Source organism: Microchirus variegatus, assembly GCF_963457635.1.
Source record: "Microchirus variegatus genome assembly, chromosome: 3".
Lineage (NCBI taxonomy): Eukaryota > Metazoa > Chordata > Actinopteri > Pleuronectiformes > Soleidae > Microchirus > Microchirus variegatus.
The window spans coordinates 12,854,978-12,871,315 of NC_139804.1; the positions used below are offsets into that span (position 1 = coordinate 12,854,978).

At 39.8% G+C, this 16,338-nt stretch overlaps 2 protein-coding genes across 2 annotated transcripts in view; both read left to right on the forward strand.

Moving 5' to 3' along the window:
- Window positions 1–508: 508 nt before the first annotated feature.
- LOC310924825 (ubiquitin-conjugating enzyme E2 L3) lies at window positions 509–6,744 on the forward strand. The gene is made up of 4 exons (XM_083886668.1): window positions 509–571; window positions 3,488–3,583; window positions 3,666–3,852; window positions 5,091–6,744. The coding sequence occupies exons 1-4, from the start codon at window positions 545–547 to the stop codon at window positions 5,243–5,245; spliced, it is 465 nt and encodes a 154-aa protein (XP_083742794.1). The 5' UTR covers window positions 509–544; the 3' UTR covers window positions 5,246–6,744.
- A 781-nt stretch (window positions 6,745–7,525) lies between these two features.
- ydjc (YdjC chitooligosaccharide deacetylase homolog) overlaps window positions 7,526–16,338 on the forward strand; it is a gene marked incomplete at its 3' end in the record, with an annotated part of 11,435 nt that continues 2,622 nt past the window's right edge. Inside the window, exons 1-5 of the mRNA XM_083886827.1 lie at window positions 7,526–7,605; window positions 8,936–9,111; window positions 9,643–9,802; window positions 13,439–13,538; window positions 15,659–15,836. Coding sequence (XP_083742953.1) covers window positions 8,948–9,111; window positions 9,643–9,802; window positions 13,439–13,538; window positions 15,659–15,836 — 602 coding nt within the window. The 5' untranslated portion in view covers window positions 7,526–7,605; window positions 8,936–8,947. The remainder of the gene's footprint in view (window positions 7,606–8,935; window positions 9,112–9,642; window positions 9,803–13,438; window positions 13,539–15,658; window positions 15,837–16,338) is intronic.

Genomic DNA, 16,338 nt, shown 5'->3' on the forward strand with positions numbered 1-16,338 from the left:
AGTGACGACACTCTGTGCCAAAGCAGGTACCAAAAAAGCACCAGGTTCCAGGTACTATCTAACAATGGAAGCAAAAATAACGAGTAGAATCGAGCCGAGTAATGCTAGAACTGTATAATTGAAAAGCGCCACAATTCTTGCACAAAAGCAGCTTGTAAATGATGACTATAACTGCTCCCAGGTATAAAAACAACACTTGGATGGAACATACCTGCCAATATGACATAGGTAAATCAAATATCGTTAAATATGATTTGACATGTTCTTGATTTAGGCACATAATTGAGTGCATCAATGTAATACAACAGTTTCTAATACCAGCATCTTGGGGTCATATCACCCGCAGAAGTAACCTCATTATGAACTGTAATCAGTCATAGTTTGCCTTATTTTGATATATTTATGTCAAATGTAATTTGGGATTTGTCTGAAATTAACATTTAACAGATGGGCTACCATACTTTTTGCACACAGACAGTGGACCAGACGGATCAGAACCATATTCGCCGCGCTGTGTATTCTGGGAACACACAGTAGTTTCAAGATGGCGGCGAGCAGGAGGCTCATGAAGGTAAATCTCTTGATCCCGTTATTTTCATTCGATTAATAAAATGAAATGGCGCACCGGCGCCTAGTGGGCTCGGTTTTTATTCGCCTAAACTCCTAGAAAATACACCTCGTGTCAGGAAAACATTTACCGCCGTCTTAAATTGTCATGAGAATGAGAGGTCACAACTGTCCACCCAGCCGGCCGACCCAGTGTTCCCGTTAGGTGGTCAGGCACCGGTAAATTAGGCCGGAGAATCTGGAGTCGAGACTCCGACGACGAGCAGCGGACTAGTCTTTGGTTCACAGAAACACGCTCTTTCAATGAGCTGTTGGTTACACGAAGGAGGAAACGAGTTTTGTTTACGTGTTTATTAATATAAGGCCATCGAGTTTTCAGCGCACAAGGCGCTTGCTAATCAGCTAACTTGCTAGCTTCGGATCCCGAGCTGCGTTTCAGCTAGCTGGCCAGTTTGCGTCAGTCAAACACACGGTCGTCCGGGGTTTGGAGTCTGTCATCGGGACATTGGTGCTGAAAAGCCACACGAAGCGTTTTACCTTCGCTGTTGTGGGGACGCACAACAAAGGTGTTGGTGTTTTTGTTAAACGAGGCGATTGAACGTTGTTCAATGCCTGTGTTAAAGTGGACGTCCTGCTGTGATTAACGGCAAATCGTGTGTCTCTTTTTTTCGGACTCTCCTTTTGCACATTTAAGCCACCAAAATGAAAAGTGAAAATTACATGAATCATTTTTTCTGTTTTTCAACTCAAACTGTGCATTTCTCTTTTAGGGCGCTTGACATGTGTTGAATGAGGAAGCGTGTATGTGAAAGTAAAGGTGTTATTACAGTTGGCCCATAAAATGTTGTGATAATTATTAACTTTGCCTTTTAAGTACGTGAGTAATTCCACCATAAAAGGCACACGTCAGGATATTTGAAATTCTATTTTTCAAGGCAAAAACCAAGTGATAAACACGTTTCTATGTCAACATTTTATCCCAGTGTGTAGTCTAACAAACTTCCCTCGAATTTAGTTATTCAGTATATATAAAACATAAATGGAAAATGTCTTAAATATATGATGTGTGCATCTGGGAGCATAACAAACAATGAGCAGTTGAGTTGGTGTGAGACTTTGTACAACAGCCACTTTTAACCTGATGACTCATCTGTGAGATCATCTTTTTTCAAAGCTAGTACAAAAAGAAAAGAAAATCCCTGATTTTTTTTAAAATACCAGATCCGATTTTCGATTTGAATCGATTTGAATCGAACTACTCAATACAAAAAAAAAAAATATATTTTTTTATTATAATTATGCAAATGAATGACGTTTAACACACAACCACGCATGCAAACACAAACAAGTGTGTCATGACTTGTTTTTTTTAGTTTCATTTAATTAAACATATTTATTCAGTATGTCCTCCATCATCAGATTTGCCCACTGTCAAAATGTTGCAGCATGTTTTTTACTGCCCTTGTGTCAAATATGTAATAGCAATTATTTGTTATGTGCCTAGATACCTTTTGGATTGTGTGTGTGTGAGTTCAGCACAATATTCAGCAGAAAACATAAAAAAGTAATTCAGTCAAGTGATTGATACAATTTGTTACAGCTGCAACGAACGATTCTTTTCATAATCGATTTATCTGTTGATTATTTTCTTGATTAATTGAGTACTTGTTTGTCAGAACATTGTGAAAAAATGTTGATCGTTCCAAACATTTTAATGATTTCTTGATATATAGAGAAAATAATTAAGAAAATATTCACTTTTAAGAAGCTGAAAAACAGGAAGCTTGTGACTTATTTAGTAATCCATTATTAATCGAGTAATTGTTAGCCCCATACAGCTTACATGTAACTTCTTCCCTGTGTTGATTTGTTAATTACTCCATAAAAACTCTTCTCTAAGACTCCAGAACTACATGTTATTCACTCTGGTCTTATGGAGCTGCATATGAGGATGAATGTGCTCAGCCAGTTTTTCCTTGGACTTTTTCATGGTATGCACTGTGAGCATAGTTAAAAACATTCAAAGGTGCATGACATGGTACTGCTTGCAACACCTCAGGGGAGATAACATTATTTCTGTTATGCACACCCTTGTATCCAATACTAACAAAGCATTAGTAACTCAACCTGATGTATACCACTGCTAATGATAACCTTTTTTTGTTCAGCACATAGTGGAGCCCTAGGAATCATTAACATAATGAAAAGCGACACAGCACACTAATTTATAAACAAACTAGTGGAAGTAAATAGCAGCACTTGTGCTGCATACAATTTACATCGGTAGTTGAATCTAGGAGTAACGTCACCCCTGAGTTTACTATGTTCCAGAGAGGTCGGGAATAAAACACATCGTCGCAAACGTGTCCTGGGTTAGCCATTGTTAGCAATACCAGTTTATATCCTCTACACAGTATTTGGCGCACACAAACAGCATAGTAACGTGTCTATGGATTAAATTTTAATAGTACTATGTAGGGCTGTGCAATGAATAAAAATGTTTATTTCAATGACAATTATGGCCCTAAACGATTACAAAAACCATATAATCGAAACAAAAATGATTATTACAGTGTTATTCTGAAAATAATGCTTTTAATGTTGTAATGGTGTTTGGCTGATATAATAAATCATCGTGATTTCAAATTTCACCCAAATAATCAAGATTGTTATTTTTTTTCCATAATCGAGCAGCCTTAGTACAAGGTGTACGAATAATTGAATGTGAAACAAATTTGACAGAAGTGCAATTAATGGCAGAAGTAGCAGTGTTTGTATGGTGGCAGCCATCTTGGAAGCCATCATGGCGTGTCCGAGCTAAAAACGCAATAACATTTGTTTAAATGCTTTATGTGACCTGCTTGGGGAAACTCCACCTCCCCTCTTTGTTCATTCTTTGTTCATTGTCTACTTCTTTTAGGAACTTGATGACATTCGCAAATCTGGAATGAAGAACTTCAGAAACATTCAAGTTGAGGAATCAAACCTATTGTCATGGCAAGGGCTCATTGTTCCTGTGAGTAGCTGTTTGTTGTTGGACTGCAGTATAACCTGTAGACCCTCGCATCCCTTCACTAACCTTCTTATCTAATTTTCAGGACAACCCACCTTATGACAAAGGTGCGTTCAGGATCGAAATCATTTTCCCCGCTGAATACCCCTTTAAGCCTCCGAAGATCACGTTTAAGACTAAGATCTATCACCCCAACATTGACGAGAAAGGCCAGGTGTGCTTGCCTGTCATCAGTGCTGAGAACTGGAAGCCTGCCACCAAAACTGACCAAGGTACTTGTATTAGTTCTACAGAGAAGCTCTCTAATAAGCTGATGAAACTTAAGCACTCTTTGTCATGCTGTCTCATTATTACAGCAGGTTTTTGGCAAAGAGGATTTTATAGTAAATCAAAAAAATGTCCTTTGTCCTTCATGAAGATGAGGTAAAAGATAAGTCCATGCCACACCATAACTCATTTGCTTACCATCTTGGTGATATTTAAAGTTTCATTTGAAGTATTGTTGTAAGGTGGTTACACCTTGGTGGTTGTGCCCCCTGCATCCATACTAGCTACTACACTAGCTATGTACAGGATGAACTTGTCGTACTTCACGCTCAAATTGTTCCCAAACTTTGGACTTATACTTCTTGTGTCCTGTCTTTTATTTTAATAAGACACCGTTTCTGGTGGGTTTTTTTTCTGTTTGGTTCTGCAGTGACTTAACAACCAATGGAATCTAGCTTACTAATGATTATTCTGGTCGACCCATAAGGGGTCAGCCATTCTGGTAAATTTCATCACTTCTGCGGGATCTACTGCATGTTGAGCTTAGAGGAGCAGCTTCAAGATGTATTCAAGAAACCACAAATATTTTATTACTTCTGCAAATAGTGCTCGCTGCTGCTGCTGCTGCTGCTGCTGCTGCTGCTGCTGCTGCTGCTGCTGCTGCTGCTGCTGCTGCTGCTGCCACTTTGTGGTAATAAATTCACCAGAAATTAGGTAGTCACTGGAGTAGAAATATCTGTTTTTATAAATGCAATCACTGATAAAACATGAGTGTTGCCTTTTAATACATTACAAGTTGCCACAAAAGACAATATGTTGCGACTTTAAATTGTGTTGGAATGAAAAGACAGAATCCTGTGCATAAAGATCACCTATGTCACACACACACACAAGTCAAAGAAAAAAAAACCAGTGACGGAACAAACGAGGACGGACCATAAAGCCCCAGAAACAATGATTACATTACGACGCACGAGCGGCTGTTGTAAAGGCAAGTTAGCGCGTGATTTTTAGAAGAAAAATACCAGAAACACCATTCTTAGTGTTCTCATTTGAGATGCATGCTAGCTGTGTTTGGAGACAAGGAGCTGACAATTCAGCAAATCAAATAAGAGCGATCAACGTATGGGGCAACTCTGAAAATGTTATGTGCATCAGTGCTGACGGGAGGCAGGTCAAGGTGTTGGGGCTTTGTAATGATGGTTGTCATGTCTAACGTGAACCCTTTGGCTGTGTCTTGCAGTAATTCAGTCCCTCATTGCGCTGGTGAACGACCCCCAGCCGGAGCACCCCCTGAGGGCAGACCTAGCAGAAGAATACTCAAAGGACCGTAAAAAATTCTTGAAGAACGCTGAAGAGTTTACAAGAAAACACAGCGAAAAGCGGCCAATGGACTGATCTGACAAGCGTGTAGCCCCTCTCTGTGTCTCTCTCTTTCTTCCCCTCTACTCTCCTCTCACCTGCCCGACCAAATACTAATCTTATTCTCGCCTCTCTGCCCCCCCCCACACACACATACACCTCATCATCTCCCTCACTTACTCTCTTCCATCAATTCTCTTCTCCTCACTGCCCTGGAGCTGCCCAACTGTAGCCAACCAGTGGCAACTTAACCCCTCCCAATCTAGGACCCTATGCGGATCAGACAGCCCCCTCTTTCTCTTACCCCTCCTCATAAACGTCCAGACCATTTCTAACTTTCTACTCTTTACATAAAGTTGAAAAATGGTGAAAAGAGAAGCTAAGGGAACTCGGCGTTCACTCAGTTAGACGGAAATAGTATAATGTGTTATGTGTTGGCTTTTCCTCTATATAAGCAACTCATGTGTTCAAATAGTTCTCACATAGACATACATTTTTCAGAGATCTTTTACTTTATAATTTTTTTTTGCAGAGCAGGGTGAATCTTTGAAAACTTTTTTATCTCTCCTTTTTGCTCCATCATCTATAATCTTCACTGAAAAACAAACATGACTGAATGGAAAAAAGAAGGCTACAGCAGAGACCGGGAGTCTCTTCCCCTCACTTCCTCTGCTTCTAGAATTGCACTGTAAAAACCTTCCTTAGAACAATCCCTCCTCACGTCTCCTTCAACACACACTCCCACTGAGCACACACACACTAACAGGCCTTGCATGAGTTGAGTTGTTGCTGAAAATGCAAAAAGAGATTCTTGAGTGTTTAAAGTAAAACAAAACAAAACATGCAGCTAGGATGAGCAGGCCCTGCAGGACACATTCAGTCCCTACTATACATACATGCATATTTTTTTCACATGTACCTTTTTTTGTTTTTTTGCAACACAGTTCAGTTGCTCTCAAAAAAAAGACCCTGCTGTTAAAAAACAAACGTCTACTGTGACTTTCTTTGACTCACGTTTTTCTTTTATCCACCTGAAAATGTTTTCAATTGATTGGCACTTGATATATTAAATTGGTGGCAATCTTGGAGAAACCTTTTTTGTGTCATTTCGAACCTTCCATGCATGTCTCCACTGGCGCTATACCCCATCATAACCACCTGTCACGTTAAAAACAAGAGCCCCTTTTACCAAACTGACACTCGGACATACTCCAACAGCAGGTTGATCAACAGCTGCCCAGCTGAGAGAGGAGGGGATTCAGAGGAGAAGCTGGAGAAGGATGCACTCAGCTGGAATGGTTCCAGCTGAGTTCTTCAAAGGCTGTTCTTGAAACAAGCACCTTGAAGGCAACAAGGAGAGAGCAGAAAATATTGTTAGAAGAAGAAGAAGAAGAGGGCTGGCGGTCCAGGAAGTGTGTCCGTATAATGGGAAGGAACTGCAGTGGCCAAAAAAAATCCACCATGTATTAGCTGTTTGATCTGGTCCTAATATTGTTTCTTAATAAAGATGGCTAAGCATTTGGCCTCACTGTAAAGTGGATGTTGCATGTTTGACTTCTCATGAGCTATAACTAAATCAATGCAAACCTAATGTGATATTGTGCTCAGGAAATAATCAGCTTGAGATGCACAGCATTATTGGCAGTATTATTTCTGATTGTGCCCTATTACTTTTTTATGTTTGTTTATTTTGCACAATGAAAAAAAAATTATTTCACAACAGAAGAGATCAAATGACCTCTGCAGCTAGGCACATACAGGAAGAAATATTGGGGGTGCAGCTGTATGAAAAAAACATGATTCATCTAATGGATCTAACCATGTGTTTTCTCCAGAAAAACCAGATAACCTTTGTTGTCTCAAAGTGAAGTACACATTCAGTTTCAGTTAACTTTACTGTGGAAATTGTTTGAAAAGGTTAATTCAGTTAAGTGTTGGATATGCCTACTATAACATTAATTGAAGAAAAATCCTAAAACTTCTTAATGTGTGACAAAAAAGTCCCTGTAGTCTTGTTCAGTTTCAAGCAATTTTGACACATATTAAGACAAATTCAGCTCAGCTCAACCTTATATAGTGAGTCCCATAATTTCCTACTGTTTAATATTCATTAATCCCGAATGGGTGACAAAAAAAAACTTTTGTATCGTTCGAGTGACTTGAACTAGCTCAGTCCGGCCAGTGGGTGGCAATAATACAGCCACGTGGACAGCAACTGCCAGTTTTAATCATAACCGAAGAAGAAGGAACCGCAATAAGCCAATAAGCGCCGGCGGCGGTGTCTGTCATAGCAGAAGTGAAGAGGGCAGTGGTGCCATTCGCTGGTCTGAAGTACAGTCTACTCCCAAACTGCCCGTGCGGCCACAGACACTTATGGATAACGTTTAGTACAATGGGTAAGACGGACTTTTGTTTCATTTTTTCAGTAACATAACGTTGTTTTCACTGTGCTGTGAGCCGCCATGACAGTCTCACGGCGGTGTAAGTGTTACGGAGGAAAAATGTAGCCGGCGAAAAACACACATATTCACACACAAGTCCTTTACAGGGGCATGTAATAGTTCGAAACAAACAAACTGACTAGACTATACAGTGACTAGTTAAATGAAGGCTTAGAATGCTTCATAATTTGACCCTGCCTTTTGTTTCCTCATGAGTCAAAATATAAATGTTTTTCCGTTAAGTTGTTGACTATATTAAGTTCCGGCTCATAGCTGTTTCTCCAGTGACGCAAGCGTGAGTCACTACTGTGTTGACACAGCTGGGACAACACTGTAGTCCTGTAAGTTCATGAACAGGACTCTTCACAAGTGTGTGTGTATACATGTATGTATATATGTATGTATATATATATACATACATATATATATATACATATATATATATATATACATATATATATATACATATATATATATATATATATATATATATATATATATATATATACATATATATATATATATATATATATATATACATATATATATATACATATATATATGTATATATATATATATATATATATATATATATACATATACATATACATATATATATATATATACATATATATATGTATATATATATATGTATATATATATATATATGTATATACATATATACATATATATATACATATATACATACATGTATACACACACACTTGTGAATATATACATATATATATATATATATATATATATATATATATGTATATATGTATATATGTATATATATATATATATATATATATACATATATATATATATATATATATATGTATATATATTGGGTATTTCTGGAGTCATTATGCATTTTCTAGCAAATGGGAATGTTCTTTATTGGCATCAATGTAATATTTTTACAAGAAAGCGATCCTTATTAAGTTGTGTAATGATTAGAATCCAGTGCTAAATCTAAAACTTCTCTATGGAATTCGGTGCTGTACGTGAGTGCTTTGCAAAACAATACAAACTTGAGTTTTCAGTGAGGTAATGGTGAGATTAAGGGTTGAACATAGCCTGAAGTCATTGTAGACTTAAGCTGGCATGGGTTTCATAAGACGAGCCTTGTGTTAAGTGGCCAAATAAATGCTTTTCCTTGTGTGCGGACAAAGTGAATATTGTTCAGCCCTAGTCTGGTCTGTCTCTATTCACTGAGGCACTGCAGCTTTTATAATGTGTATTTGTCTTGCGTGTGTGTGTGTGATTGTGTTCTCCACAGACACCAGCAATTATGCCACAACCCAGAATGATGCTGGTGGTGACGGGAGATGATTTTGGCTACTGTCCTAGGAGAAACCAGGGTATCGTCGACTGTTTCCTGGCAGGAGGCATCTCCAATGTGTCGCTACTGGTTAACGCTACAGCCGCAAAAGAAGCGGCTGATCTCGCTAAAAGGTAGCGTAGCATCTTGTATTGTATAAAAAATGTAATGAGTCAAAGGAGGAGCATTGTGGCTGGAGGTCGACCAATATGGGATTTTTTTATAGCCGATACACACTTTTTCTCCCTACATTTACATGATAAAAATGTAAATCAACACCATATTTTGGTCACATAGACAGCATTTTCAAGGAACTTAGGTAAAATATTTTTTACCTCATTAAACAGAATTTTTTTTCACAATTCATCAAAAGCCAATTACCTACCACCATTTTGTTATAATATAGAAGATCTATATATATTTCATATTTTATGCTCTATTTTAGTCAACATTTTGTTTGTGCTCTGTTTCATTTATTTTATTATAATTGGGTATTGTTCAAATTGTGTGCTTTAATGTTTTCCCTGTTGTTTTGTTTTTATTAAAAGCACATTGCCTTGCCCCTGTGTATGAAATGTGTAATACAATGCCTTCAGATCATTCATTAATGGATTATTTGTTTACTTGGTGCAGTAGCTCTAAAAGAAGATTCTTTATTCCTTCAGACACAAAATCCCCATTGGACTCCACGCCAACCTGTCAGAGGGAATTCCAGTATGTCAGAGTGTGCGGCAGTCTTCCACCCTGATAAACCAGCATGGCTTTTTCCAAGGAAAGATGGGCTTCCGTCAGGCTCTGGAACAAGGACAGCTCAGCATGAAACAGGTACGTCGCTCCCGTTTGTCTAACCTGATTTCATCTAGTTGCTAAATGTAACTCTAGAACAGCCGTAATTGATCCTCCCCTCGTAATGTAGATGTCTGATTTCACCGTTTTGTCTGCTGCTGTTGACATTTCATTGCCCCTGCCAAGGAGGTGTTATGTTTTCATTTGCGTGGGTTCAGTCATACAGCTATAGCTATAAGCATGGTAATTTCTATACAGTTCCAGTGGATCTAAATGTAAACATCTCAAGTGCTGGTTTGTAAAACAGGTGACAAAATGTTAAAACCTTGGTGGCGATCTTTGCTGTGGAAATGTCTCAGCCAGTGTTTTTCAAACCTCAAAAAGTTGAAAATGGATAAATAAAGAAGAAATTACTAAATAAATGCAGAAATATGTACATTCATTAATAAACAAATAAATAAATGAATGAATATTCAATTAAATTTTATTTTTCACATTTAGTGGACATTTTTTTGTTTATTTCTGTAATTATTTCTATTTTCATTTATTTATTCTTGTTTGATCAATTAATTAATTAATTAATTAATTAATTAATTAATTAATCCATTAATTAATTAATTAATTAATTAATTAATTAATCCATTAATTAATTACTTAAACCAGAACCTGAAAAATCTGAACTTAAGTGTCATAAGAATTAAAAAAATTCACACCGAATACGTTTTTTCCCGTTACGATATGAATTTTTAATATACCGCCATACTGGTGTATTTGATTACACAACATCCGCGTTTCATTAATGTTAATATATTTGTTTCAATCACTGGATGAAGCTTGTCATATTTGGGACAAGAGTCAGGACCTTAAATTACTTGCACAAAACTTTTGATCAGCATTTGTTTGTTTGTCATTTAAACCACAGTGCACAGAGAGCACGAGGGGTGGGCGAGAGAGAGCGTGCGAGTGAGGTCTGTGCGCTTGGTCATTAGTTCATTTACTTATTTTTGTGAAGGTACTATGGTGTGACATATGTTTAAACTTAAATAAACTACATATACAGGTAGTTATGTCTCGTTGTATTCGTTTTTCCTGTTATTGACGTCATGCTGTCATCACCTGACAGTCTGGCCGATTGAAAGCTCCCAGATGCAGCGGATGCAATGCACGCCAGATGCGCGATGCAAATACTGTGAGAATATATTCGAATATCTGTGTTTTTTTAGAGGGAATATTCGAATATCATTTTTGAGCAATTTTGACAGCCCTAGTAAGCAAGTCTTGGAATATCAAGAATGCATGAAGTTAAGGTCGGCATCCTCCACATCAGAAGGTAACATGGGGAATTTTTATAAAAGATGTTGATTTGCACAGTCAAAGTTCTGTATTTTGACTGCAATTGTCTTTGCATTCCAATTCCTCACTTCATTAGAATCATGAGTAGCTCTTCTTTGTAAACCGCATCGTTTTCTGGGGCCATGTGAACCTGTACTAGTGTAGAGTTATTCTACAGCATTCATGACAGTAATATAGACCACCCTAAATAAATCTACTGCAGTAATTATGTTCTCAACCAGTAGAAAATGCTGTGAACACCTGATTTTGCAATGAAAAAAAAAATACCGTCATATACCGTGAAACTGTTCGAATTTTGAAAAATACTGTGATATATGTTTTTGGTCATACCGCCCAGCCCTAGGATGAAAGTCAGCTGGTCCACGTGTGATATCTGGCGTGGAGTCCACACTGATAGATAAATACTCACACACATTCAGGGAGAGGTGGGATGGGGTTCCTCTGCCAGCGTTTTCAAATCCATATGCGTTTTCAAAATTAGCATTTAAAAAAGGATCAAACTGGCTGACCAGCTCCATGCACCCCAAATAATTGCCGTCATCTGTGTCCTCAAACCTATGGCTGTCTCCCCTGAAAGCAAGTCCCCGTTCAGCCAAAAACTTTACAACAGACACAACTCTCTGTAGAACCTGTATCCAATATTCACACTCTTCATTGAACTGTTTTTTTGAGTTCCAAGTTCACTGTCCAACTGTCAGCTGCTTGATGAATGTAAGCGATCATGGATTTTCTGTGAATGTCACAGGTTTAATGTTTTGTTATACGATCATTTGCATGTTTCCAGTCAAAATAACCCCCACTAACGATGGTGACTTTTTTTATTATCACCAAAAAATGTGCATGCAAAGCAAAACACAGTACCACAGTACCTGATGGCGAATAACAGAAACATTCTCTGGGCACACACTCTCCGTTATTGAGTTTGCGTGTGAAATATAGTTTTGAAAAAAAAAAGTTGTTGTTGTTTATATTGGCGTTCCGATGCCGACACGTTAGCGTTTTTTTATTTTGACAGGACTTTGGTCCCATTTTGGCCCAATAAGTGCGCACTTTTGCGGCGTAAATATTGTTTCCCCAGCAGCCTGGGTCACTGTTATTTGGGTCATCACTTGACTCGTCTCCCCCTGGCTGGTTTGCAGCCAGGTCCTCTCTCTGGGGCGCGTGTGCCTCCCCCTCTTCCTCTTCACTGCTGCGGGCAGCGGCAGCCCCCTGCTCCTCTCTAGTGACATCCACCTGGGTGGACTGCGGCTCCTCCGCTCCCTCCGGTGTGTGAGACTGAGTTTTCTCCGGTGCTGGGTCCATCTTCAGCAGAAGCAGCTGGTTTAAAAAATCCGGTGAGCTTTGGGATGCTCTTTAATAACTCCTTTTCTGGCAACACTTTCTTAATTTTTAATTTTCTTTTCTGGGCACCACTCTCGAACGTCTTCCCCGACATTTTCCACACTGTGACTCAATCATAGAGGGACATGCACCCCAAAACTAGACATTCTGATAGGTAAGCCCACGGGCCAATGGGGTCACGTATGTTGGATCAAACTGCAGCCACGTAACATGCAATTAGAGTGATTGACAGAAAAGCTGACCTGTTACAAAACAATATGACCTTTTCAGTGCATCTTGAACCTGAAAATGGAAGGCCCCTAAATTTGGGAGGCCCCTGGGCTTAAGCCCAGGTAAGACGGTGCATTAAAGCGCCCTTGATAACACCATGTTCTGTGGTGAACCGTGTGAAAATATTTCTTCACTCCCACCTCCCCGCTCCACACGGCGCAGCTGCTGCTGATGAGCCGCTGCCTGCCTGGTGTAGCGTGATAAATCAGTGAAGGTGCAGCATGATAAATCGGTAAAAATTAAAATTCCTCCAAAATTTTTTTAAATCAAGGATGGACACCATCGGGCCATGCTCAACCCATATCCAAAGTCTTAGGGCGATCTGCCTAACAGTCAGCGAGATATGCCTGTCACAGACGCAACTTGCTTTATAGATAGGTGTTAGGAAGTCAGTGTAATGATAAGCTTCATTCATCTTGTCAGAATCACCTGCAGCTGACACCTGTTAACACACCTTTAAATTCAGTAATCCGGTTCATTGAAGGTAAATGCATGGACAGGTTTTTCAAGTCCTTGTCACGGTAAGCCCTTATCAGTGACTGCATCAGCTTTTCAGGTGGAGCCAGATGAAACTGGCTGGAGGTGAAGACATTCTGTACAGAAATGTGGAATTATTACAATTACAGTCAGTGTTTTGTGACAGTTTGTCAATTAAAAAACGTTTAAAAAAGTGAAAATGGTCCCGGTGTTTGTTTTTTTTCCTCTTCTAAGGTGGAGCAGGAGTTGAGAGCTCAGGTCAGGCTGTTCAGAGAGCTGACCGGTCACCTGCCCCAACATATGGATGGACACCAGCACATCCATGTCCTGCCAGGTAACACAAAGCTCAGCTGTCGATGTACAACAGCTACTGTAAATGATTCATTGATTGTTGATGATAAATTTATCGATTAACTAGGGCTGGGCGATATATCGAAAATTTATCGTTATTGAAATTTGCGATAATTAACGCCATTTTGCCGTTGTCGATATATGTGTGTAGGTAGGCAGGCTACCGGTATGTTAGAATAGAATAGAATAGAAATACTTTATTCATCCCCAAGGGGAAATTGTTGTGGCACAGCAGCAAAATACAATACAAGAAAATAATTCAACATAAATAAGTGTACAAAAGTATGTAAAGAAAATAGTGCAAAAAGTGAAGAATGAATGACCCATAGGATCAGGTGCTATGACATAAAGGAGAGACTCATGTAGTCTGTCTGATATAGTAATATTAATCTCATGAAGAGACACTGTGCTTTAGTGCAATGGAGCAGAGTCAGTTTTACAGGGATGAGTTGTAAATCCTGATGGCTGATGGCAGGAATTACTTCCTGAATCTGTCCTTGTGACAGCGGAGCTGTCTGAATCTCCTGGAGAATGTGCTCTCCTGAGCCTGGAGGATGTGGTGGAGAGGATGATCAGAGTTATCCATGATGGATAGCAGTTTGTTCAGCATCTTCCTCTCCACCATCGTTTCCACGGTGTTCTGCTTGCAGCCAATGATGGAGCCGGCCTTCTTAATCAGTTTGTTGATTTTGCTTGTTTCACCGGCTCCCATGCTGCTCCCCCAGCACACCACAGCAAAGAACAGTGCGCTGGCCACAACAGACTGGTAAAATAACTCCAGCATCTTGCTGCATACATCAAAGGAAAGAAGAGCCTGCTCATCCCCTTCCTGTACACAGCACTGGTGTTAGCCTTCCAGTCCAGTCTGTTGTTCAACCTCACACCGAGGAATTTGTAATCCTCCACCATCTCTATGTGCTCCCCCAGCACCGTCAGCGGTTGTGGAGCTGTCCTCTTCCTCCTGAAGTCCACCACCATCTCATCACAAAGTCAGCTACCACTGTCCTGTACTCCCCCTCATGTCCATCCTTTATACACCCTACCACCGCTGAGTCATCTGAGAACTTCTGCAGGTGGCATGACAGTCTGAGGTGTATATGGTGAACAGGAAGGGGGACAGCACAGTTCCCTGTGGGGCTCCCACATCACTAACCACCACATCAGACAAACCACGACCCAGTCGGACAAACTGTGGTCTGCCTGTCAGGTAATCAGTGATCCAGGAGATGGTGGGCATGTCCACCCCCACCATCCGCAACTTCTCCCCCAGTAACAGTGGCTGAATGGTGTTGAAAGCACTGGAGAAATCAAAGAAAGTGATTCTCACAGTGCCTCCAGCACCATCCAGGTGAGACTGAGCTCGATGCAGCAGATAGATGATGGTGTCATCCACCCCCAGATTGGGCTGATAAGCAAACTGAAGCGGGTCCAGTGAGGACTTAACCTGCGGTCTGAGGTGAGACAAGACCAGCCTCTCCAGCAATTTCATCACATGGGACGTCAAGGCCACTGGACGGTAATCCTTGGTTTCACATGATGATGACTTTGTCTTGGGGACAGGAACCAGGCACGATGTCTTTCACAGTGCTGGGACCATCCCCTGTTGGAGGCTCAGGTTGAAGAGGTGAAATGATTTTCATGTCACTTTAAGACACTCGGACGTGTACAGCGTGTGTATTTACGTGACTCCACGCGCTCTGTAACAAGGGAAAGAGACAGTGAGCAAAGACGAAGCAGCTCCTGCTGTGGCGGGTGCAGTAGCAGTGTTACCAACTTGTCAACTTTGTTGCTAAATCTGTCTCATACAAAATCACTGCATTTGATACATATCAGTACTGATATCTGTGTGTCACGGTACATGCTTATATCAGGCAAATTGTCAATTATGCAAATTTGGCAATGATGTCATTTAGCAACTTTGAATTTATCGTTCATTTATCATTATCGAGGTGGGCTGCTCAATATATCGTGATATTGATTTGAGGACATATCGCCCAGCTCTACGATTAATGATCAGACGTGTCATGACGTTATATTCTGACTGATGCAGCACTCTTTCCTGACAGAGGAGTATTTATCGCACTGTCCTTCTCTGTGTTACAGAAGTGCGTGAGGTGTTTGCACAGGTGCTCTCAGATTTCCGGATCCCATACACACGTGTTCCAGTGGAGCCAGGTTTGCACGGCTGCCCGTGGCTGCCTCTGCACCTGCAGAGATTCTACACGCAGGTGGAGAAGAACGCGCTGGACTCCATTCCTGTCTTCACTCGCTATGGAATCAGGTCCATGTGATTTCTTGTATTTGTTACTTCTTTAGGACCACATATACAGTCAGGTCCATAAATATTGGGACATGGCACAATTCTCTTCTTTTTGGCTCTATACACTACTACAATGGATTTGAGGGAACTTTAATATGTATATATGTATATGTATGTATGTATATGTACAGATTTACCTTTATAAATCATTGTGGATCAGAAATTGCAGTTAAATATATCATATAGGAGACAAATACGGTGATATTTCAGAAGTTTATTGATAAAGTTTATATGATTTACAGAAAGTGTGCAAGAATTATTTAAACAAAATTAGGCATGTGCATAAATGTAGGCACCCTTGTCATTTTATTGATTTCAATACCTTAAGCACTAATTATTGGAACTGAATATTGGTTTGGTAACCTCAGTGACCCTTGACCTCCATACACCGGTGAATCCAATCATGAGAAAGGGTATTTAAGATCAAGAGAGTCTTTATTATCCCCAAGGGGCAATTTGTTTC

Bases quoted from the DNA above. Each gene is read 5' to 3' on its own strand.
- LOC310924825 (XM_083886668.1), top strand. From the start codon at position 545: ATGGCGGCGAGCAGGAGGCTCATGAAG. The intron at 3,584-3,665 runs GTGAGTAGCTGT...TCTAATTTTCAG, and splicing joins GGCAAGGGCTCATTGTTCCT to GACAACCCACCTTATGACAA. The intron at 3,853-5,090 runs GTACTTGTATTA...TGTGTCTTGCAG, and splicing joins TGCCACCAAAACTGACCAAG to TAATTCAGTCCCTCATTGCG.